At 60.9% G+C, this 21,756-nt stretch overlaps 3 protein-coding genes across 4 annotated transcripts in view; 2 read left to right on the top strand and 1 right to left on the bottom strand.

Annotated features, from left to right (window-relative positions):
• The first annotated feature begins 541 nt into the window (after positions 1-541).
• GIT1 (GIT ArfGAP 1) lies at positions 542-9,398 on the top strand. 2 transcript variants are annotated; one of them, XM_062012505.1, is made up of 21 exons: positions 542-778; positions 3,811-3,944; positions 4,028-4,140; positions 4,229-4,334; positions 4,423-4,509; positions 4,605-4,735; positions 4,817-4,911; positions 4,992-5,034; positions 5,555-5,603; positions 5,688-5,760; positions 6,372-6,469; positions 6,562-6,673; positions 6,758-6,885; positions 6,959-7,111; positions 7,198-7,425; positions 7,553-7,606; positions 7,872-7,958; positions 8,058-8,131; positions 8,208-8,390; positions 8,515-8,578; positions 8,681-9,397. In XM_062012505.1, exons 1-21 carry the CDS (start codon positions 727-729, stop codon positions 8,891-8,893), a joined length of 2,277 nt encoding a protein of 758 aa, XP_061868489.1. In that variant the 5' UTR covers positions 542-726; the 3' UTR covers positions 8,894-9,397. The 2 variants fall into 2 exon arrangements, with proteins under 2 accessions (XP_061868489.1, XP_061868490.1); XM_062012506.1 differs by lacking the exon at positions 7,553-7,606 and having other exon boundaries at positions 8,681-9,398.
• A 145-nt stretch (positions 9,399-9,543) lies between these two features.
• On the top strand, positions 9,544-13,230 carry ABHD15 (abhydrolase domain containing 15). The gene is made up of 2 exons (XM_062012507.1): positions 9,544-10,502; positions 11,565-13,230. The coding sequence occupies exons 1-2, from the start codon at positions 9,661-9,663 to the stop codon at positions 12,022-12,024; spliced, it is 1,302 nt and encodes a 433-aa protein (XP_061868491.1). The 5' UTR covers positions 9,544-9,660; the 3' UTR covers positions 12,025-13,230.
• Positions 12,086-21,756, bottom strand: part of TAOK1 (TAO kinase 1) — a 70,789-nt gene continuing 61,118 nt past the window's right edge. Inside the window, exon 20 of the mRNA XM_062012504.1 lies at positions 12,086-20,988. Coding sequence (XP_061868488.1) covers positions 20,527-20,988 — 462 coding nt within the window. The 3' untranslated portion in view covers positions 12,086-20,526. The remainder of the gene's footprint in view (positions 20,989-21,756) is intronic.

The raw sequence follows: 21,756 nt of genomic DNA, 5'->3' as shown, positions 1-21,756 counted from the left end.
CTCCAGCCTGATCCTGGCAGCCCACACCCCACCCCACAGGGCACTGGAGTGGGGTGCACTGGGAATGCAACTGTGGGGTACCCAGGGCTGGGGTCGACATGCCCAGAGCGGGACTGGGACAAGTGTGAGACCCAGGGCTGGGACTGGGGTGTGCAGGAGAGAGACCAGAACTACAACCACAGGGGTGCCCAGGACCTGGAGAGGAGGGCAAACAGGACCATAACTGGGGCCAGGATGGGAAACGGGACCAGGAGGGCACTGATGACTGGCACTGGGACTCGGGCTGCCCAGGAGCAGGCTGGGTTGCGCAGGACCAGGGGGCGCAGGGTGGGGGGACGCCCGGGATCTGGGCTTAGGGCACCTGGGACCGGGACCAGGGGCAGCGCAGGCCCGGTGCCGGCGGCGGGCTGTGGCGGGGCGGCTGCGGGCGCAGGTGCCGGTGCCGGTGCGGGAGCGGGGCGGTGCCGGTGCGGGGCGGGGGCGGCGCGGCCCCTCCTCCGCCGGGGCCGGGCCTGCGCCGCTTCCTGCGGAGCCGCCGGGCGCTGGGAGCAGCCGGCAGCCCCCGGCGCGCCGCGGCCCCGGGCCCCCCGCCGCCCCCCTCCCCGCCACCGGCCCCTTCCCCGCCTTCCCTCCCCCAGCCCTCCCACCCCGGCGGGCCCGGGGCGCCGCCGCCGCCGCCCCACGCTGGCGCAGAGGCCCGGGCCCGGGCCCGCCTCGCCGCTGAGGATGTCCCGGAAGGCTCCGCGGGCGGAGGTGTGCGCCGACTGCAGTGCCCCAGGTAAGGGCCGACCCCCGGCACCGGCCCCGCACCCCCCGGGACGGCCCCGCTGCGCCCCAGCCCCCCTGCACCCCTCCATCCCCCCGCCGCGGGCCCCCTCGCACCTCCTGCAGCCCCCCCCCGGAGCCTGGCCCGGAGCTCGTCCGGTGCGGTTCCAGGAGCCCCCCGTGAGCCCCTTGTGTGACCCCCGGCGTGCTCCCCGGTACACCCACAGCAGTCCGTGGTGACCCCAGTACGTTGCTGGTGCCCACTGGTACGTCCCCAGCCCCCCGTGAGCCCCCTCTATACCCCCGGTGCCCCCTGGTGCATTCCAGTATGTCCCCAGCTCCCCTGTGCGCTCCCTCTGCACCCCGTGGTGCTTACCCCCACTTTGCTTCCAGGGAGCCCTTTTGTGTATCCTTCAACACCCCACAACGAGGTCCCTTTGCACCCCCCGGGTGCCCCCAGACCCCTCCAGTGAGTCCCCTGCACACCCCGTGCCCCAGGAACCCCCCCGAATCCCCTGCTCAGCACCCCAGGAACCCTCTCATGTGCCCCCCGTGCAACGCCCTGGTGAGGCCTCTGGACCCCTTTAGGGCACCCACTTACCCCTCCCCAAAATTCCCCAGTACACCCCAAGAGTGACCCCAATACCCCCCTCCCCGTGCCCTGCTCACCGCGCCCCTACTGCACCCACCGTCCCCCAGCCCCACGCACCGCCTTTGGCAGCCCTGGCTGGGTGTGGGGGCTGCCGGGGACGTGCCGGGCGGTGCCAGCGGCACTACAGATGATGGGCTGTGGTGGTGGTGGTGGGGAGGGGACACGCGACAACACCCTCCCGCAGCCCCGCGGGCAGCACCCACGGCCGCCGGATCGCGGGCGGGCTGAGCCGGGCCAGGGCCGCGCTGCAAGCCGCAGCCTGAGCCCGAGCCCGGGCAAGACCATTCGCATCCCCGGCGGCGCCGGTGCCCGCAGCCCCCGAGCCCACGGAGGGGGGTGGTGGTGGGGGAGGTGGAGGATGTTGCGGTGGGGTTAAACCCGCAAATCCTGCCCACGGTAGGGGCTGGATCCCCCAAACCCCGCCCACGGCCAGCGCGGGTGGCCCCGCGGCGATGAATGAAGGCGGCTGCGAGCGGAGGCTCCGCTCGGCGCCGGCCCCGGAGGGCTGCCCGCGGGACGGGGCTGTGCCGAAATCACCCGGCCACGCGCCAGCGGCCGCATCCTGCCAGGGGGCGCGGCGGCACGCGTGGGCGCGGGGCTCCCCGGGGCTGGGGCGTGGGGGGGGACCCGGGGAGGTGCCGACGCTCCCTCCCGGGGCCGGGGATGGGGGTGGAAATGGAAACCGGTTTTTTCCAATCTCTTATCTAAGCCCGTCGAGCATGTGAGGAAATGAGTTATAAAGTCCAGAGGCCGCTTCCTACTGCCGGGGATGCGCTGCCCGCCCTGCGTGGTGGGGTGTCCTGGGCCCTCTGCCCAAGCTCCCTTGGCCGAATCCTGCTGCACTGGTGCTGTGTGGGGATGCCAACCGGCCCCGGCCCTCCCCTCACCAGCGCTGGGGGTGCTGGCATCCACCTGCCTCCCGCTGCAGGGATAGAAGGGCCAGGAGCTCTCTCAGGCGCCAGGATCCTCCCGGGGTGTGGGGTGTCCCGTGGCAGCGCTCCCTGAGCTGCTGCGATGCGCCCACATCCCAGTAGCCCCCTGCAGTGGGAACGGGGGCTGCCCCTGGGGTACCACCTGGTTGTGAGGCCCACGGGCAGCCTCCCCATCCAGCTCCCCCCGTAGCGAGCATCCTGTTCCCGGCAGCGCCCGTGGGCAGCGGGCGCGAAGGCGCAGATGCCGCCGTGCCGCCTGCCAAGGCTCTGCCATCTGCGTGCACAGGGCTGCCAGGCTGGGGGGGCTACCAGGCAGGGGGGGCTGCTGCTGCTCCCCTCAGGCACCCCTTCTCGGCCCTGGGGCACTGAGCTGCTATAGGAGGGGATGTCCCCCCCAAAAACGGTGTCCCCAGGGCTCTGCAGGGGGAGGCTTGGAGAGGGATCCAGGACCCTGTGGGCAGGAAGGAAGCCGCCTGCCTGCCTTCCTCTGCGGGTCGTGGGACCACCGTCACGCCCTGTGGGCCGTCACTGCTCCCCGCTCCCTCCCATGGGGCAGGGAATTGGAGCAAGGGGCAGTGGGGCCGGGCAGAGGCTGGCAGAGCTCCCTCCCCACAGAGGGGCCACCCTGGGACGTTCACCATCGCACTCTGAGCCTGGCTGTGTGTGAGCCCGGGGGCTGTGACCTGGTGAGACGGGGGGAGTGTCCCCAGATCCCACCAGCAGTGCTGCCCCTGGCAGCTGTGTCCCCAGCAGTGGGATGGACCCCCACCCCGGGCCAGCCCTGGGAGCCGTTTTTGGGGTGTGGGGAGCTGGGATTGGGCTGGGAGTGGGGCCCCCACGGGTGCCGGGGCTGGTGCCAGTGCAGGGCCGGTGCAGCGTCTCAAATGGCCCTTTGTTCCCAGCGGGGACACAAAGGGCTCCAGTCTGGCTGCCCGGGGCCAGCAGCCGGCGTGGGGGGGGCACAGCAGTGTGTGTGTGGGAGGTCACATAACCTGCCCTGAGAGCCAGGCTGCCCTGTGGGGCTGGGCTGGGCTGCCCAGGCTGCAGAGACAGTGACCACCACGGCTGGGGGTGCCCATCCATCGCTGTGCATGGTGCCCCCTGCCCAGACCTCCCCCAAATGCCTGGCTGTGGGCTCAGGGGGTGCACGGCCTCAGCGGGTGCTGCAGCGAGTCAGAGAGGCTGTGGTGGGGTGTGCTGCCATAGGGCTGGCATCAACCCTGGCACGGGCCACCCCCCTAATGGGGGGAGGCAAACCCTGCCCCCTGCTTTTGGCTGGGGCCTGGTTGCTACGGGAAACCTGTGGGTTTCCCCCTTGTCGCTGGGGAAACGGTCTCTCTGGCAACACATCTCCCCACACATCCCCCCACCAGCAGCAGCGGGGTGGATGGGCAGAGGGCTGCATGGGGAGGGGTCCTTGGTGGCAGGGGCACCTGGTGACACCCCCCTGCCGCCCTGCAGACCCCGGCTGGGCCTCCATCAACCGCGGGGTGCTCATCTGTGACGAGTGCTGCAGCGTGCACCGCAGCCTGGGCCGCCACATCTCCATCGTCAAGCACCTGCGCCACAGCCCCTGGCCTGCCACCCTGCTCCAGGTGGGTGCCAGCCCCGTGGGGACACGGCGGGGGGACACACACAGGGCTGCCTCGTGCCCACTGGGCCCTATCTCTCCCTGCAGATGGTGCACACCTTGGCGAGCAACGGCGCCAACTCCATCTGGGAGCACTCGCTGCTGGACCCAGCCCAGGTGCAGAGCGGGCGGCGGAAGGCGAATCCCCAGGACAAAGTGCAGTAAGTGCCCACTGTGTGCCGTGGGGAGGGGAGTCTGTGCCAACCAAGCACCCCTCCCTCACCCTATAACCTGCCACCCCTACTCCAGCCCCACCAAGTCCGAGTTCATCCGTGCCAAGTACCAGATGCTGGCCTTTGTCCACAAGCTGCCCTGCCGGGATGACGACGGTGTCACGGCCAAGGACCTCAGCAAGGTGAGCTGTGGTGTGGGGGTGCAGAGATCCCCCCACCCTCGGCGGTGGGGCCGGATTCCTCCCCCCTTACCCCCTGTGTCCTCTGCAGCAACTGCACTCGAGCGTGCGGACGGGCAACCTGGAGACCTGCCTGCGCCTGCTCTCACTGGGCGCCCAGGCCAACTTCTTCCACCCGGTGAGCGCTGGTGGGGCCGGGGATCCCTGGGGATGGGACTCGGGGCAACGTGTCCCGTGGCCAGGCAGCGAGGCTGAGGCTGCCCGTGCCCACAGGAGAAGGGCACGACGCCGCTGCACGTGGCCGCCAAGGCCGGGCAGATCCTGCAGGCAGAGCTGCTGGTGGTGTACGGCGCCGACCCCGGGGCACCTGACGTGAATGGCAGGACCCCCATTGACTATGCCAGGTGAGGGTGGGGAAGGGGGGCGTCACTCTGCCTGCACCCCCTCCTTTAGGGTAGGCATCACTCTTGCCTGTTGTCCCACAGGCAGGCAGCCCAGCACGAGCTGGCGGAGCGGCTGGTGGAGTGCCAGTACGAGCTGACGGACCGCCTGGCCTTCTACCTCTGCGGCAGGAAGCCGGGTGAGTGCGGGGGTCCCCAGGGGGCTGCTCAGCCCTGGGCGGTGCCCGGGGTCCTGCTCACCGCCCCTCTCTTTGCACAGACCACAAGAACGGGCACTACATCATCCCACAGATGGCTGACAGGTGAGTGCCCTGCGCCCGTGGCCCTGCTGCCCTGTCCTGTGTTGTCCCCCTCTGGGTGGAGGGACCCTGGTCACCTCCCCGTGACCTCTGCTGGAGCATCCCCGGGGGTGGGGGCAGGGTGGGAGGGGGGTGGTCTGCGTGCCGCGTGTTTAACAGCCGCCTCTATCCTGTTCTTCCCTCCGCTGCCTTCTCCGGAGCGCAGGGTGCGCCCAAAGTGCATGGCACAGAGGTATTGTCTGCTCGGCTCTGGGGGACCCCCGTGCCGCTGGCATGGGCACCCCCTGCAGCCCCGGCCTCCTGGCCCAGCCTCGCACCCGGGGGGCACTTGGGGAGGGGGGTCCCATCACCCTCTGCCACCTCGTCTCCCTGTGCCTGCCTGACAGCCCTGGTCGGTGAAGCCCCCCATGCCCAGGGGGGGTGGTCCCTGTCCTGGTGGGGTGCAGCTGGGGACTGTTTTGGTGGGGATGGGGCAGGAATAACCCACCTGCTTTGTGTCTCCCCCTCTCCTTCCACCCCCCAGCCTGGACCTCTCGGAGCTGGCCAAAGCAGCCAAGAAGAAGCTGCAGGCGGTGAGTAGAGGCTGGGACAGGGCTGGGGGTGGTCCTGGCTGCTCCCCCCACCCCGCCCTGACACCATCCCCCATCCTACTGCAGCTTAGCAACCGCCTCTTCGAGGAGCTGGCCATGGATGTGTACGATGAGGTGGATCGGCGGGAGAATGACGCGGGTGAGCGTGGGGCAGGGGAGCAGCCCCTGGGCTGGGGCTGGGGGAGGAGCAGCCAGCAGGGCCGCGCTGAGCCCGGCACTCCCCCTGCTCTGGATCCTCCGCCGGGACTGCAGGCCCCTCCTTCCTCATTCCTCCGGCCGGGAGGGAGGACTTCGCAGAGCGAGGGGCCAGCGCTGGGTGCTGGGGCTGGGTGCTGCCGGAGGTGGGTGCTGGGACCCCCCCGGGAATGGCGCCTCAGCCTGGAGGGGTGCCCTTGAGCTGGGGGGTGGTGGGATTGGGGCCGCCCCGTATCGAGGGGGTGGGCACTGACAGGCACAACAAACGCTCTTCCTGCTGCGTGGAGAGGTGCAGTGCTGTGTCCCCAAGGGTCAGGAGATGGGGGTCCCTGCTGGGGGGGCAGGAGGGGTCCGCAGCCCTGCGGGGCAGATGAGAGAGGCCGTTCCCGTTAGCCCGGCTGGGCTCCGCTCCCAGCCCTGTCAGGTTGGCCCCGTGCCTGCGCCTGCGTCCCGCTGGCTGTGCTGCCGGCCCCAGGCCCTGCAGCCCCTGCTCGCTCCGGGGGGGTCCAGCCCCTGCAGCCCCCCGGGGATCTGACACTGGATGCCTGTCCCCAGTGTGGCTGACGACTCAGAACCACAGCACGCTGGTGACAGAGCGCAGCGCCGTCCCCTTCCTCCCTGTCAACCCTGAATACTCGGCCACACGCAACCAGGTGAGTGTCCTGCCCCCACCCCAGGCCCTACACCCCCCACCTTGCACCCAGACCCTTGCTCATCCCCCTTCCCCCCACCTCCTTCCCCCCAGGGTCGGCAGAAGCTGGCCAGGTTCAATGCCAGGGAGTTTGCCACTTTGCTCATCGACATCCTCGGGGAAGCCAAGCGCCGGCAGCAAGGGAAGAGTCTGCTGAGCCCCACAGGTGAGGGATCGGGGGCAATGAGGCGGGTGGGGTTCCTGAGCATCCTCCCCTGCCCTGTGCTCAGCAGCCCCTGCCCTCCCCCAGACGCACTCGACTACTCGCTGCGGAGCCAGAGTGACCTGGACGACCAGCACGACTACGACAGCGTTGCCTCTGACGAGGACACGGACCAGGAGCTGCTGCGCAACGCTTCCCGCAACAACCGTGCCAGGGTGAGCCCCGCCACCCCCCGCTCCACACGCCCTCCCAGCCTGGGATCCCGGCCCTGAGCCCCTCTCCCCACAGAGCATGGACTCCTCCGACCTCTCGGACGGCCCCATCACGCTGCAGGAGTACCTGGAGGTGAAGAAGGCTCTGGCTGCCTCCGAGGCCAAGGTGCAGCAGCTGATGAAGGTGAACAACAGCCTGAGCGACGAGCTGCGCCGGCTGCAGCGTGAGGTGGGTGTGGGACTGGCGGGACCTTCCCCCCCCCCACCAGCATCTCTCCCCCTCCTCACCGATACCTCCCCCTGCCCTGGCTGCAGATCCATAAGCTGCAGACGGAGAACACGCAGATCCGGCAGCAGACGGGTCCGGCCCATCCCGTGCCGGCCCCCAGCGAGCGGGCAGAGCACGGGCACCCCCCGGGCACGGCCCCCCCGCACCGCCGGGACCGCCAGGCCTTCTCCATGTACGAGCCGGGCTCAGCGCTGAAACCCTTCGGGCAGCCGGTGGAGGAGCTGGTGACGCGGCTGCAGCCCTTCGGTGCCGGCGTGAGTGTGCTGGGCTGGGATGGGAGGGGGGGATGGGGTTTGGGGGTGCAGTGGTTCCCCACTCCCACCCACCTCCAGGGTGCTGAGTCCTGTCCCAGTAGGGACATAACCTTTTGTGTGTCACCAGGAGGTGGAGGACGAGGCTCTGTACTCCATGCACATCCCGGCCAGCGTGTACCGGGTAAGGGGGCCGCGGCGGGGGCGGCTCCTGCATGGGATGTGGTGGCCATCACCCTCCTGGGACGTGGCATCTGGGATGTCCCATCCTCCCCTCGTCACCCTGCACCCTCTGGGTCAAGCTGGGGACCCCCTGGGGGATGGTGGCCACGGGATGTTCCTGCATGCAGGGCAGCCATGTGCTCATCCTCCCTGGCACGTCACCGGGATCAGCTCCTGACCCTTCTGTGCCCCACTCAGCATTGGCTTCCCCCCTCTTTCCCCGCCAGATCCGGAAAGGTCCATCTGCCTCCTCGGTGCCCTTTCCCCCATCGTCCCCGCTGCTCTCCTGCCCACCCGACGGTGCCCGGCACATGGTGATGTACCAGGGCAAGGCAGCTCCTGGGGTGGGGGTACCCTGGCCCTTCGTGGGGGGGGGGCTGGACAGGGTCTGATGCTTCTCCTCTCCCCTGCAGAGCAAGCTGGACCGGCACGGCAGCGGCACCGACAGCGACTACGACAACACGCAGGCGAGTGAGGTCCTGATCAGGTGAGTCACGGGGCTGGGGGCTGTGCTGGGGACACGGGGCTGGCGCTGACCTGAGGGGCTTGGTTGGTCCCCACAGCATGGAGGGGAAGCGTTTTGTGGAGCTGAGCAAGGACGAGGACTTCCCCCATGAGCTGGACCTGCTGGATGGGGAGCTGGACCCCGGGCTGCCCAGCACGGAGGACGTCATCCTCAAAACTGAGCAGGTCACCAAGAACATCCAGGAGCTGCTGCGGGCGGCACAGGAGTCCAAGCACGACAGGTAGGGCTGGGGCACGGGCACAGGGTCCCTCTGCACCCCTCTGCTCCCCAGGGCTGTGTTCCCTGCCACCACTGTGGGCGGGAGCCATCAGCCCTCCAGCGCTCACCCCTCTGCTCGCCCCCAGCTTTGTGCCATGCTCCGAGAAGATCCACTCGGCTGTGACAGAGATGGCATCGCTCTTCCCCAAGGTAGGAGGGAAGAGATGTCCCAGGGATCAGGCAAGTCCCCACCAGCCACTGTCAGCTCCCCTGACACGAGTCCTGCCGCTGCTTTTCTTCGCTTCCCTGCAGAAGCCGGCACTGGAGACGGTGCGGAGCTCGCTGCGGCTGCTCAACGCCAGCGCCTACCGCCTGCAGAGCGAGTGCCGTAAGACCGTGCCCCCCGAGCCGGGCGCCGCCGTGGACTACCAGCTCCTGACCCAGCAGGTCATCCAGTGTGCCTACGACATCGCCAAGGCCGCCAAGCAGCTGGTCACCATCACCACCCGCGAGAAGAAGCAGTGAGAGCCGTGTTCCCCCCCGGCACCCCCAGCCCCCCGCGCTCTCCCACTCTCCCTCCCATCCGGCAGCAGCCAGCACCTGGGATTGAGCGTGGCTGCAAGTGGCCTTTAGTCCAGGGGGAGCCTGTGGTGTGGGGTGATCCCACCTCCCCCTGCCCCGTGCCACCGAGGAGCTGGTGCTCAGCCTGCGGGGTAGGTGCCTGCGTCCCCCTGTACAGCCCCCTGCCCGCCCCCGCGCAGCCCGGCCCGCGGCACGCGCCTAACTTATCCTGTACAGAGCCTGTGTAGCTGTCCGTGGCGGTGGTGGCCGTGTACTCCCCACCCCCCCACAAAGCCCCCTCCTCACTGGGCGGCCGGTACCCCCAGGGCCGCCTGCAGCGTTACACTGGACCGGGGCGCCCACGGGACCCCCCCTCCCCGGGCGTCCTGCCCCCACGCCGGGGCCGCGCTCCCTACTGTAAGATGTGTCCTTGTACATTTGTATCAATAAAGGTGTGAGCATTGCACGGGCCCCTGGCGAGGGCAGCTCCTGTCACTCCGGAGCTGCGGCTGCAGGGGTTTCACCCCCCTCCCCAGTGCCAGGCAGGGCTCAGCTGCGTGTCCTTCCCGTTTCACCCAGTTCCCTTGGCCCTGGCTGGCGGTTGGTCACGCCATTCCCAGCACGGCCCCAGCGCTGGCCCAGCCCAGCCCCGGGGCAGGGCTTCCCCAGCACGGCCCCGACACCGCTCTGGAACCTGCTGTGCACTGCTACCTGAGGCTGTCGCGGTCCCCATGGTGTCCACTGAAGGTTTGGTGGCTGCTGCCGCGGTGCTCTTTGCCCTGGGCCTCCTGGCCTGGTGCCTTTGGGCAGGGAGGCTGGAGGGGCCTGGGGATTGCGAAGGGAAGGAGGAGGAGGAAGAGGAGGGGATCCCCTTCATGGCTGAGGACAGCTCAGGGCGCTGCCGGCTGCTGTGCAAGCCCTCGGCGCTGGCCCAGCACCTGGTGCGCAGCTTGGGGCGGTCGGCGGTGCTGTGGGGGGGCCACTGGCCATGGCCATGCTGGCCCTGGCTCCAGATGCTGCAGCAGCTCCTGCAGCTGCCTCAGCCGCAGCTGGCCATGTCCCGGGAGCTCCTGCAGCTGCCCGACGCGGGGCTGGTGGCCCTGGACTGGCTGATGCGGCCGTGGGGGGCTGCGGGCGGCAGTGGCACCGGGGGGACGCCCAGCCCAGTGCTGCTCCTCATCCCCAACGCTGCCGGGAAGGTAACGGGGGGGCTGCTGCAGCTGGGGCTGCGGGCGCTGGAGCGCGGCTTCGCCCCCGTCATCTTCAACCGGCGGGGCCACAACGGCTGCCCCCTCACCACCCCCCGGCTGCAGCCCTTCGGGGATCCCGCGGACCTGCGGGAAGCGCTGGCGTACCTGCGGTGCCGGCAGCCTGGCGCGGCGCTGCTGGCTGCCAGCGAGGGCTCGGGCTCGGGGCTGCTGCTCGCCTACCTGGGGGAGAGCGGCTCCTCCAGCCGCCTGGCCGCCGCCGCCTGCCTCTCCCCCATCTTCCGCGGCCGGGACTGGTTCGAGGCCGGGATGCCCTGGCTGTACGAGTGGCCGCTGCTCCTGCACCTCAAGCGAGGACTCAGCAGGTCAGTGGGGTCCCTTGGGTTGGGGAGGTGGGGGGGTGTCCTGGGAGCGCCTTGGCCAGCCCTGGGTACGTACCACGGGTACTGCTGCAGGCAACAGGAGCTCCTGTGTGGAGACAGAGGTGCTGAGAGCAGCAAAACACACTGGTTAATGAACCACCAGCCTCGAGCTGTTTGGCCGTGGGGGCAGCTTGGCCACCACATGCTCCCTGGCCCGGCTGGGGCTGTGGCAGCATCTTGGGGATCACCCCCAGCCACGAGATCTGTCAGCTCGGCCAGCAGCCCTGGGAGCGTGGCAAAGCCCCTGAGCTGTGCTCAACCCCAACACCCGAGGCAGGATGTGTGCACTGTGGGGGGAGTGGCCATGGCCCTGGGCAGGGGGCTCTGGGTCCCTGGTGTCCAACATGGCCTCTCTGGGGAGGGAGAGCAACACCCTTTGCCAAGGCCTTGAGCAAGTGACACCTCTCTGGGTCTGGGCTGTGCCGAGACCTTGGTAAGGGGGGAGGGCACAGAAAGGGGCCCCAGTGGTGGGAAAATGAGGGCCAAACAAGTGCTGCTAAATGGCAAACAGGAGCCAAGCTGAGCAAAGCCCAGGTAGATGCAGGCAGGGACTTGGGGGGGGAGTGTGTGGGGGATGTGTTCTGTTGGCCAGGGGCTGGGGGTGGGCAGCAGGGTCTTCACTCCGCTCCCTGCTCTGCATTGCAAGTGCTGCTGTCACGGCAACAGAAGAGAGTGCTGCTGCCTCTGTTGCCATGGTAACCAGGCTGGCACAGGCTGCACTGTGGGGGACCCCCTCCTCTCACCATCCCCGGGGACATTTCCCCCCTCAAACATCCCCAGCAAGGGGCTGGGATGGGACCCCCACTCCCCAAACTAGCTCTGGGGAAGTGGGAGAGGAGGCCATCCCCACACCCTGTGTGCATGGCCCTGGCTGCAGAGCACCCCCCTCCAGCTGCTTAGGGTGGGTGTTTGAGCCAGCAGCATCCTCCCGACCCCTCAGCCCACGGTGGGCCCCTGCAAAACCCCATCCCCGTGTCCCCCAGCAGCCTCCCCCTCTCCCTGCAGGTACGCGGGGGCTCTGGCCGAGGCGGTGGATGTGGACAGGCTGCTGGGCAGCCGCTCGCTGCGGGAGCTGGAGGAAACGCTCTTCTGCAGGACCAAGAGCTGCCCCATCACCTGGGAGACCTACTGGGAGCGCAACGAGCCGCTGCGCGACGCGGACGAGGCGGCCGTGCCGGTGCTGTGCCTCTGCAGCGCCGACGACCCCGTCCGCGGCCCGGCGCGGCGCTCGCTGCCCCTCGAGCTCTTCCGCAGCAGCCCCTACTTCTTCCTGCTGCTCACGCGGCGTGGGGGCCACTGCGGCTTCCCCTGCTGGGGCCACGAGGCCGTGCTGGAGTACTTCAGGGCCATGGCCGAGTTCCTGGGGGCCGAGGAGCGGGGGAAGGGGCCGGCGCGGCCCCGCAGGGGAGGGGGTCCCGCGGCCGAGCCCCCCCTTTTCACCTGGCAGCGGTCCTACACGCGGTAGCGGGGCCCAGGGCTCAGGCAGGCAGGCAGACACTCCGTGTACTAAAATTACTTTATTACAGTTGATTTTTTAACATTTCCTTTGCTATGATACAAAGGATACTTACAAACAAAATATTACATATGACCTTATGGTTTGGTTTTTTTTTTTTCTTCTCTTTTTTTTTCTGACAACTCGGTAACAGCTTTAAATGCACAATCTATACAATTAATACAGGTTATATATGAGCTATAATGTATGTTGAACCAGAAGAATACCAGAATACTGACAATATACTGTACATTAAGCCTTACCAGTTAGTGCTCGTGGCATTTTCTACCAGAAGGAAAACGCACACCTGTAGATTCACTCATACCAGCTGGTGCTACCAGACATGGAAGCAGGAAGGAGTTTCAATTCCCCTGGTTCAATCCTTCGCGGCCCATCACCTCAGACCAGTGTTCATAGTAAAACAGCAGATATGTGTGTGGTTTTTATTCATTTAATTGTTATGATTATTTATCTCTACCTACGGCTCTGCAGCACGACCCGGGGCCGAGGCCCTTCCCCCGAACCCGCCTGGGCACCGCCGCAGCAGCGCCCACCGCGCTGGGAGAGCTCTTGAGGGTGAGCTGGACCTCCTGCGGGAGGGGGAGAGGAGGAGGAGGAGGAGGAGGAGGAGAGGAAAAGCAGCAACAGCTTTGCTGTCACAACGGGCAGCTCTCATGTTTGAGCCCAAGGCTGGTGCGGGGTGGGGGGCTGTGGCCACCAAAGCTTTGGTCTCGCAGCCAAAGCTGGAGCTGTGTGGTACAGGTGTGCCCTTCCCCTCCTCCTGCCCTGGGCTCCCTCACACTCATAAGGTTACATTTTTGTTTTATTTATTTCTTTGTTTCCCAAAGCAACCAGCAAGTGAAGCTTTTACATTTGATTTGTTGTTGGGGTGGTTTTTTTGTGTGTTTTTGTTGTTTTTCAGTGGGACTGGCAAAAGACCTGACATTTGCACAGAAGCTGCAAATGGAAAATAACCATCCCCTCCTCCCCCCCGCTGCATCCCAGCCCAGAAAATCCCAAACTGCTGGCAGAAGAAAGGAAAAACAAACCCAAAACCACAACCACAAAGGGGTGGAGGAGAGGAAGGGGAAGGGGGGGGGCAACAGGTTGGAAAATACCAGGTTTGAGTTAACATTTCCTTGACTTCACACAATGCTCGTGTGAAAGAAAAAAGAAACAAAACCAAACCCCCAAGCAAAGAAAACAAAACAAAACAGAAACCCCACCCCCCCCCAAACCCAGAAACATGCTGGAAATAATGAAAACGAATGGAAAGTAACATATAAAATTAAAAATATAAATAGGATGTCTGGCTGACTGGTAGAAGAATAGGTCATTTAGGTTACAAAAAGGAATATACATTCAAGAGGCTCTGAACCCAGTGGGGTAACTGATGTTAAACTTGTGTTAATAGTTAGGCTAGATTTCTCAAGTTTGTCTTTTAAAATCTTCACAATACAAGCAAGCTATTTGTAAAAAATATACACTATACACACCTCACACAGCTCCTACCCTTATCACACACATTATGCTACCTCCCCCTCCACCAACCCACGGCCAAGGTGGGTCCCCCCCCTGCCCGACCCGGGGGTGGGGGGGGTTGGAGGGGCAGCGGTGGCTGCAGAGCCCCAGGCAGGTCGCTTGGCCCTCTGCCCCTTACCACAACCTCCTCAAGCATTTACAAGTCACCAAAGGGCTGTAGCCTTTTATGTTATACACACTTCACTTTGTAATGTTAATTATTTACATCAGGGCTGCCCCCCACCCCCCCCCCCCCACCCCAGCCCCCAATCTTTTAGCTGTTTCTAGGCAGGTAAAAAATATTCCTGTTCCAAGCAAGCAGGGGGAAGAGCTGCAGAGGGGGGTTAGGAGGGAAGAAAAGCTGAAGAAAGGAAGCAGGTGGTTTGCTTGCCAGAAGCCAAACCCACAGGCGCACGTGTGCCCTCTCCTCTGAGCCTCGAATCCTCACAAGCTCCCGTCACTGTGACCTCCAGACACCCAGCTCTGCTCACGGCTGCCCGGGACGCTCAGCAAAGCTCCTCGCCACTCCCAGCCTCGCTCCTGCCACCAGACAGAGCTCAGCCCTCGCTTCAGAGCCAGCCCTTGCCTGGGGCTGGGACCAGAGACCCTCCTGCACCCCAAACTCGCCCTCGTTGGCTGCAGCCAGAGCAGCCGCCACGTCCTTCAGCTCGGTAACAACCCTGTGCTGATTTCTAAACTCTGCTGAGCTCAGAGTTGCCATAGAAATGTGTGATCCTGGCACCAAAAGCAGGCAACGAGCTTCAACCAAAGTCTCTTTTTTTTTGTCTTTTCTTTTTTCTCTCCTTTTTTTCCCCCTCCAGTAGGTTTCAGATAAAAGCAGTCAGAGGGGGAAAACCGATCATTTCCAGAGAGGTTGGGGAAAAAAAATAGATAGTCATAAGCCGGTATTAAACTGCAGCAAAGACCCTGCACTGGGTTCCTGTTGAATTCAGCCCCAGAGCAAACTGGAAGCTCCCCCTCGCATCAGCTCCGTCCCTCGCGCTGCCACCGCCTGGCAACGCACCAAAACGCAGGCGGGAAGGAGATGCGGCCCCTGGCTGGGAGGCTGAGGGTCCCCCCGCTGCCCTCCCACCCCTCAGCCGCACGAGAGCTAAGCACAATGCCTCACAGCATCAGTCGGACAAGCCTCGGGGATTGGGTGCATGCTCAGCCAGGGCTGGCGGCCGCAGCGGCGCTTCGCGAGCTGGCACGGGCTGGATCTAGAAATCTCAGTACAAAAAGAACTTAAAAAATACAGAAACTAGGTCAATTTGTTAACTACATATTTACAGATAATTACAATGCTTTTCACTCACAATAATTAAACCAATTGTCAGTGAAAATACAAACTGTGCATGTTCTGAGGTACCCGTACTCGAGGGCAGGGAGCGGGGCAGGGGACCACAGGAGCGAGGTGGGGTGAGGAGGGGAAAAGGTCCCCCCCGGGGTTGTTCACATCCATAGGGACAACACTCGCCCCTCCTGGTTCCCAGACTCAGTGTGTGCACTCAGAGAAAGCAACGAGAGAAGGAAGTGATGTTGGGGTGGGTTTGGTTTTTACCCTAGGACATGGCTTTAGGGTGTTTTGAGGACGCAAAGCCAACGGTCACCTACCAAACTGCCTTCCCCAGAGGAGCCTTCAGGTGAAGTGCAAGTATTGAGACCCACAGCTCGGGGGTTAAGGTGCTTGTTTGCTGGCAAATCCAATTTACTAAGTCCCTCTCTAGCTGACCAAGGCCTCTCCTTCCCCAGCAAAGCCTGGGCTGAGGGGCAGGGCCCCAGCTGCCTGAGCCTCCTGGTGCAGCAGGAGCAGGGCTTGGCTGCTGCTATCAGTCCCCGGGGGACGTTTACTGTAACCACTAAAATCTACCAGCTCTTCTGGGATTTTTTGGGGGGGAGGGAAACTGTAAACAGCTGCCCACAACCATCCAAAGCACCTCACACGTATTTCTCATCAGCCTCAGTCTCAATGGACTCGTAAAAGTGCAAATTGAAACAAACACAGCAGAGGGAGAGAGACCAGCATCCCGGCCTGGGCATCCACCACTCCTCCATCCTTGGCTCCCGGCTTTGGGCTCAATGCCGGCCAGCACCGGGGTGGGAGAGTCCCACAGGCAGGAACATGGCTAAAGACAACAGTACTCCTTGTGAAAGGGCAAGGATGTCCCAACCAAACCCAAGCCTTCCTTACAAAACTCACACAAGACCTTCCAAAAGAGACAGGGTGGGGAAATTGCCTCCAAATTCTACAGTAGCACAAAGAGAGCCCATGGGTGGCACCTGCTGAGCTGGCTGGGCTCCCCGGGGGCAAATACCAAAAGTCATGACTTGACACATGCCAGAACCACTTATCCCCCACACTGCCAGCTGTCTTGCTACTACGGGGTCGGTAGAGGACAAACGAGAAGGTCAGAAAGGTCGTCCTAGCTTGAGGAGCTTGTGGTGTCCACTCGCTCCTCTACTGTGAGAAAGACCAGGGCAAGATTCACCAGGAATGCTGAGGAAGCACCCAGGAGAAGAACAAGGCTGGCCTTTGCTTACCAGAGTCACACAACAGAAGACACTCGCCTAAGCCAAGTAAAGAATCAAGCAGAAGTGTCTGTGTACATATACACGTGCTGTAAACACACACAATTTGGATCTCCCAATTTCCCCTCTCTTTTGATCCTCCACATAACCTGCTCTAATTGTTACAGGCACACAAAAGTAGACAAGTGTTGAGAGCCAGCGGTGGCTCAAACTCAGCACTGCCAATAGTGCCTGTGCAGCGTGCCAAGACCATGCCAGGCTGGGGATCTTTTGTGGTGAGACGCAGCTGGGGACTCTTGAGCTCAGCCTGCTGAGCACTTCACCGGCCCACTCACCGCCTCCCCGGCAGCTCAGCACAGTGCCTCAACCACTCACTCTCCTATCGCTAGGCCATCTTGTTTTCTCCTCTGCTGTCTTCTGACTTTCTGGTACCCTCTGGGAGCTCTCTTCTCTCCTTTACAGCACACCCGAGGCAGCTACCCAGCCCCCTGCACCCCTGACAAAGCAAGCTGCAATTAGCAGGGCAGTACCAAGAGAGGGCTCTGGCTGCCTCCAGCCCTGGCACAGCGTGCAGATGAACGCGCCCTCGCGAGCCCTGCCACAGGGGTTGCTTTTGCTCAGGAACAGGAGTGCTAAAGAACAGCAGAACCCACGTGCCCTGACAGAAAATGCACAGCATGAGGTGTGTGTGCACATATACCCACACACACGTACATACAGAGTATATAAATATATACAAATGAGATACCATATATATATATCCAGAGATGTGCGTATTCAACAGAGTAATGGTAGACAGTGGTACGATACAATTTATTGCCTCTCAAGAAATGGCACGTAAGCAGGGTGGAGTGGGAGCGGGAGGGCAAGAGGCCCTGTGCCCTGGGGGTTAATACACAGCATCAGCCCGGGATGGAGCAGGGTGCACCCTGTGCAGGTTACAGCCCGTGTGCAATGCACCTTCTTCTGGAGGGGAGGACTGGGGGAAGGACAGAGAGCGATGCCAAGGAAGGTGCTGTGGAAAGCTCAGTATCGCACCACGTTTAGTTCTTCAGCTCCTTTGAAGCTCACAAGCTTGGAGCAAGCGCAGGTGAGACCGAGCTGTGGCCTCCAATTCGGTGCTGCATGCGAGGAAGACAGCACGTAACATTCAACAGGGGAAGGGAGAGGGGACTGCTGACTCCCTGGGACCAGAGAGCACAAGAAAAACGTGGTCCCTTTCACTGATTTTAATCACACAAAACAGAGAGATTCAGATCTAAAAATGCTGGCTCCTGATTGTTTTCTTTTTCATCTCTGGGCTAAACTACATCAGAACTTTAGGTCTTTGCAAAGGAGAGAGAAAAATAACCACAGAATATGAGATTCCAGGGGTCAAGCTGGTGACTTGAAAATACTGCAGTAAGGTTTGCAAAGTAGCCCACAACAGAAGAGTTTCCTCTGTGTTAAACACAAACATAAAAGATGTGAGAGAACATCTTTGCTGAGGTCCTGCAGTAGCTCCCAGAATTTACAGACGACAGCACTGTTAAAACCAAAGTGAGGGGATGGCTGCAATGAATCCTACATGGAGCAACTGGTTTTACTTTTAAAAACAGAGTTTGCAAACTGATTCAGAGAGTGTTTGCGCCTCTCTAGCTCATGGCTGCTCATGTACCTCAGAAACACTGCTGAGATACGATTCTCAACACCAAGGGCCTCCTCACGCCCCTCCGAGGCACAGCCTGACCCTGATCCCTCTGGCTACAGCTGCATAACGGGGTGCTTTCTCTCCAGATCAGCCTCTTTTGGGCCAGTTTTCCTTCCCCCACGTACAACACAGGGACACACACATTTAGACCAGTTGATCTGAATCAGTTTTTGCAAACTATTTTAATTAAAATATTAACTTGTTGGAATAGTCCAGGTCTGCACATGGTATACATGTAAAAATGGTTACTACACAACTCTTTTTGAATACAAAAAAAGCCAATATGGGAGAGCCATCGTTTGGACTCAGCATTCAGTCATGCTTGACATCACACAAAGAGATGGGCTGAGAGAACTCTGTTCAAATAGCTCAATTTAAGCCAGAGACTTTGACCAAATTCAAACCATAACAGAAGCAAAAGAACGAGCCCCACTGAACTTGCAGGTATAGCCTGTCCCCACTGCCGCTGCTGCTGTCTGGGATAGAGGAGCTGAACTTCCCAATGCTGCGTCAGCACCGTGCTCTGGGCACACCCTCCACGCTCACTGGGGGAACCCCAGGACAGTTTTGGCCTTTCATTTCATTTTTGGCTTTCTTTCTAACCCCAGGAAAATACAGATAAACCTTTCCCAAATCCAGTTTTGCTGCATTTCAACAACACTGCAATGCAAAAGAATGACCCCCAAAACATCCAATTCCACGTAAAAACGTAGCAGAGGAAAGGACAGGACGATGCACGGCCACTACTTGCCCTGGGGGGGCAACCAAAGCCACCTCCACGGGACCACTGCCTCACCCTGGGCTTCTGCCAGGTGCTAGTACTACAAAGCTCCTTGCTAAGGGGCTGCTCCAACCTATCTTGGTAGAGTTTCCATCTTGGATTCGAGTGATATGCTATGTCAAGATGATAGAAATCCCAGTGGGAGTCGCTGGACTGGGGCAGAGTTAAGGACTGGGAGTGGCTGTTAATTTAGCTACGAAGGAACGTCGCCCTGTTGGGTACTGAACAGCAGCGAGACACTATTTACTATATAAATATGTCACATGGACAAACACATTCGGAAAACCTTGCTTTTGAGCCCTATAAACATATTAAAGGCAAATCCTAGAGTTAGCAGCTAGTGTTTTCTTCAAGATGATTAGTGTGCAAGGAAAAACATTTACAAAGAACCCTGGCTGGTCAGTCCCCAAGACAGAAATCTTTGCCTCAAGCCAGACTTTGTCTACCTGCTCTTTCCTTAGCCCCACAGTGCTGGCTGCCCTAGACCACCCTGGCACTGGCACAGGAGCACGGGAGTGGTTCCAGTTCCCAGCACTAAGGGATGACACGATGCCACAAAGTCATGCACTCCCTGACCCCTTTATCACCGTATGGGTTTCACAACCTCCTTCGCTTCCTTTCAGTAGTACAGCAGCTCCAAGGAGCCTCTGGAAGTAGTGTCTCCTCACGTGGCATGACATGCTGCCCGAGTATCACAGCATCTCAGGGGACTGTAAGAGTTGTGAAGTATTGCAGCAACGAAAATAATAAAAAGGAGCCTCACATGCAGCAAGATCTACAGTGGTGCTGGGGGTTAGTCATCAGCTGGGAAAGAGTCATTGGCTCAGCTCCTCCTGGTACACTGTGGCAACTAAACATTTAAACAGTTGGCTACACTCTACATGTAAACAGGAAACTGCAACAAGCCAAAAAGGTAATAAATTGGTGGATGTAGTGTAATAATGAAAAACCCGATCAATGGCGTTTTGTGACTATGGCATCCTTCAAAATACCTCTGGCATTTGAGACTGATTGGCTGAAAGTCTAAACACTTCTGAATGGAGCAAAAAGGACTACACTGGGCTCCAAGAATTATTCTGATGCTTAGCTAAAATGAGATGTCACAGTATTAGCTGTACAAGTGCATTACTTACGCTCCTCTGCCCAACCTCGTCTGAGCTACCAGCAGCACAGTCAGGGAGTGCCAAAGCAGGAATACGGTTTCAAACATTTCTAGCCTGTTCCCTCCAGACAGATTTACCTACACAGTTCTCAGGAAGCTGACCAGTGCTTTCTGAGAGAACGTCACTTCTTACACAACACGGAGCGGGCATTTGGGTAGAAGGGCCCTGCTGAGCCCTGGTGTCTCTTGGCCTCTCTTCTCACCTATGGGTCTTTGAAAATGCCTCTTGGCAGAGGCAATACCCTAGAAATGTATCCAATTTAATGACAAATAAAAATGGAACAGAAGATCCAGCTGTTCCTCCCCTGGATGTTGGTTTAAAGGCAGCTCGCCTGGTTTTTGCAGGGTGACAGTTCGAAATTTATGGACATGGGAGGAGGTCTCCATTCTCCCTCAGACTTCCTATGGATGGTGTGACGAGGGCAGTCTGAGGCCCTTCTGTCCTGTCAGTGTGACGACCACCAGTCAACTCTTCTGACTAATTGCATATATTTCTCAGACGCCCTCCCAAGACCCCTCCAAAAAGTAAAAAAAACCCAAACCCCAAAAACCAACAACAACAAAAATAAAACCAAAAAACCAACCCTCCCAGACCCTGCAGCCAAATACTATGACATCCCAGTTAGTAAACACAAAACGTAATGCTTTACAAAATGAGTACAATATTCCATGTGCACCCAGCTTCCACACGTCAGCACCGCACTGAGGAGGCTGCTGGGCTGGTGTCTGTAGGCAGTTTCTGTTGGCAGACAGCTCCAGTGGAATTGCCACCCTCAGTTATTGTTTAAGTTATGTATAAGACATGTGTGAACCATTGGATATTTGTGAAGTAACACTTGTGCTCCTGCTCATGCCCTGTTCCGTCCGTCCCCCAGAAGCTGTCCGCCTCAGAGCCTGGGGGCTGTTGCGGACCCCTATAGCACTACTTCGAGGTACCCCCTGCATGGGCCCCGAGGGGTGACCCCATGGCTGGGGTCCACCTTGCATTGGATGGCCCCAAGCTTGCGGTGGGCCACCCATGGGATGACCCCAGTGAGGTCCTGCACCCCCAGTAGGATTGTGGGACCAGCCAGAAGCTCCCGGGTAGCTGTGGCTGAACGCCTCGGGGGAGAGATTAGAAAGAACCATATTACTAAAACCTAGCCTCATGCTTTCTGAGTCAAAGGCTTCGATCTCGCGAGCTTGACGCTCCAGCAGGCTTCGTATCCGTTCGGTACGCTCGTTCTGCAACGCCAGCATCTCCTCCTCAATCTAGGAAGGAAAAAAGAAGAGACAGTCTGTAGCAGCAGGACTCCTTTACAGGCACGGCTCGCGAGCCTCTGAAAGACTCCTGACAGCAAGCTAACGAGGGACCTTCTCCCCATGTTTCTAGGTGGGACTGGAGCTAGGTCAGATGCCCACTGACACACAAGCTGTTCTGAATGCAGAAGGGTAAGTCCCACAGACCTGCCCATGCCAAAGCATGGCAAATCCCAGCTGGAGGGCCTTGGGCCCCGTTCCCTGGTGAGTACAGAAGTTTTAGGGATGTGAATCCAAAGCCTGCAGTGGTACTGACAGATTGACATAGGTTAACCTGTCCACATGCGACAAAGTACAGCTTCCATCAAAGCCTGCTGAGAAGCACCCTCAGATCCAGCCAAGCACAGTGCCTCTACAGGCAGGGACCTGCCAACACAGCTCAACGTGACCTTGGCTGTCTGATGATGACAACTGCCGTTTTCTCCAGGATTCAATGTGTGAGCCCACATTCAGTTTCCTCTCCAGTGCTCACCGGTCAGATTTTCTTAGCTCACGTGTATCACCTCCTATCTAGTCCTTCCCTAAATCGGTTTCTCACGTTTCATTACCCAGCTACTTTCTCCAGAGTGCGTGGCTGAAGAAAGCAGGCAGTAGTGTCTGCATTGTTTTGGTAGGTGCACTGGATCAGCACATGGGGCTATGGCCTCCTGACAGCCATCAGACAGGGATGGAAGCCTTTCTTACTAAAACCTTTGCAGTCAGGCGAATCACTCCATTATC

Source organism: Colius striatus, chromosome 20, assembly GCF_028858725.1.
Source record: "Colius striatus isolate bColStr4 chromosome 20, bColStr4.1.hap1, whole genome shotgun sequence".
Classification (NCBI taxonomy): Eukaryota; Metazoa; Chordata; class Aves; order Coliiformes; family Coliidae; genus Colius; species Colius striatus.
The sequence above is the reverse complement of the archived record's forward strand: the minus strand, read 5'-3'. Positions and strand labels throughout refer to the sequence as shown.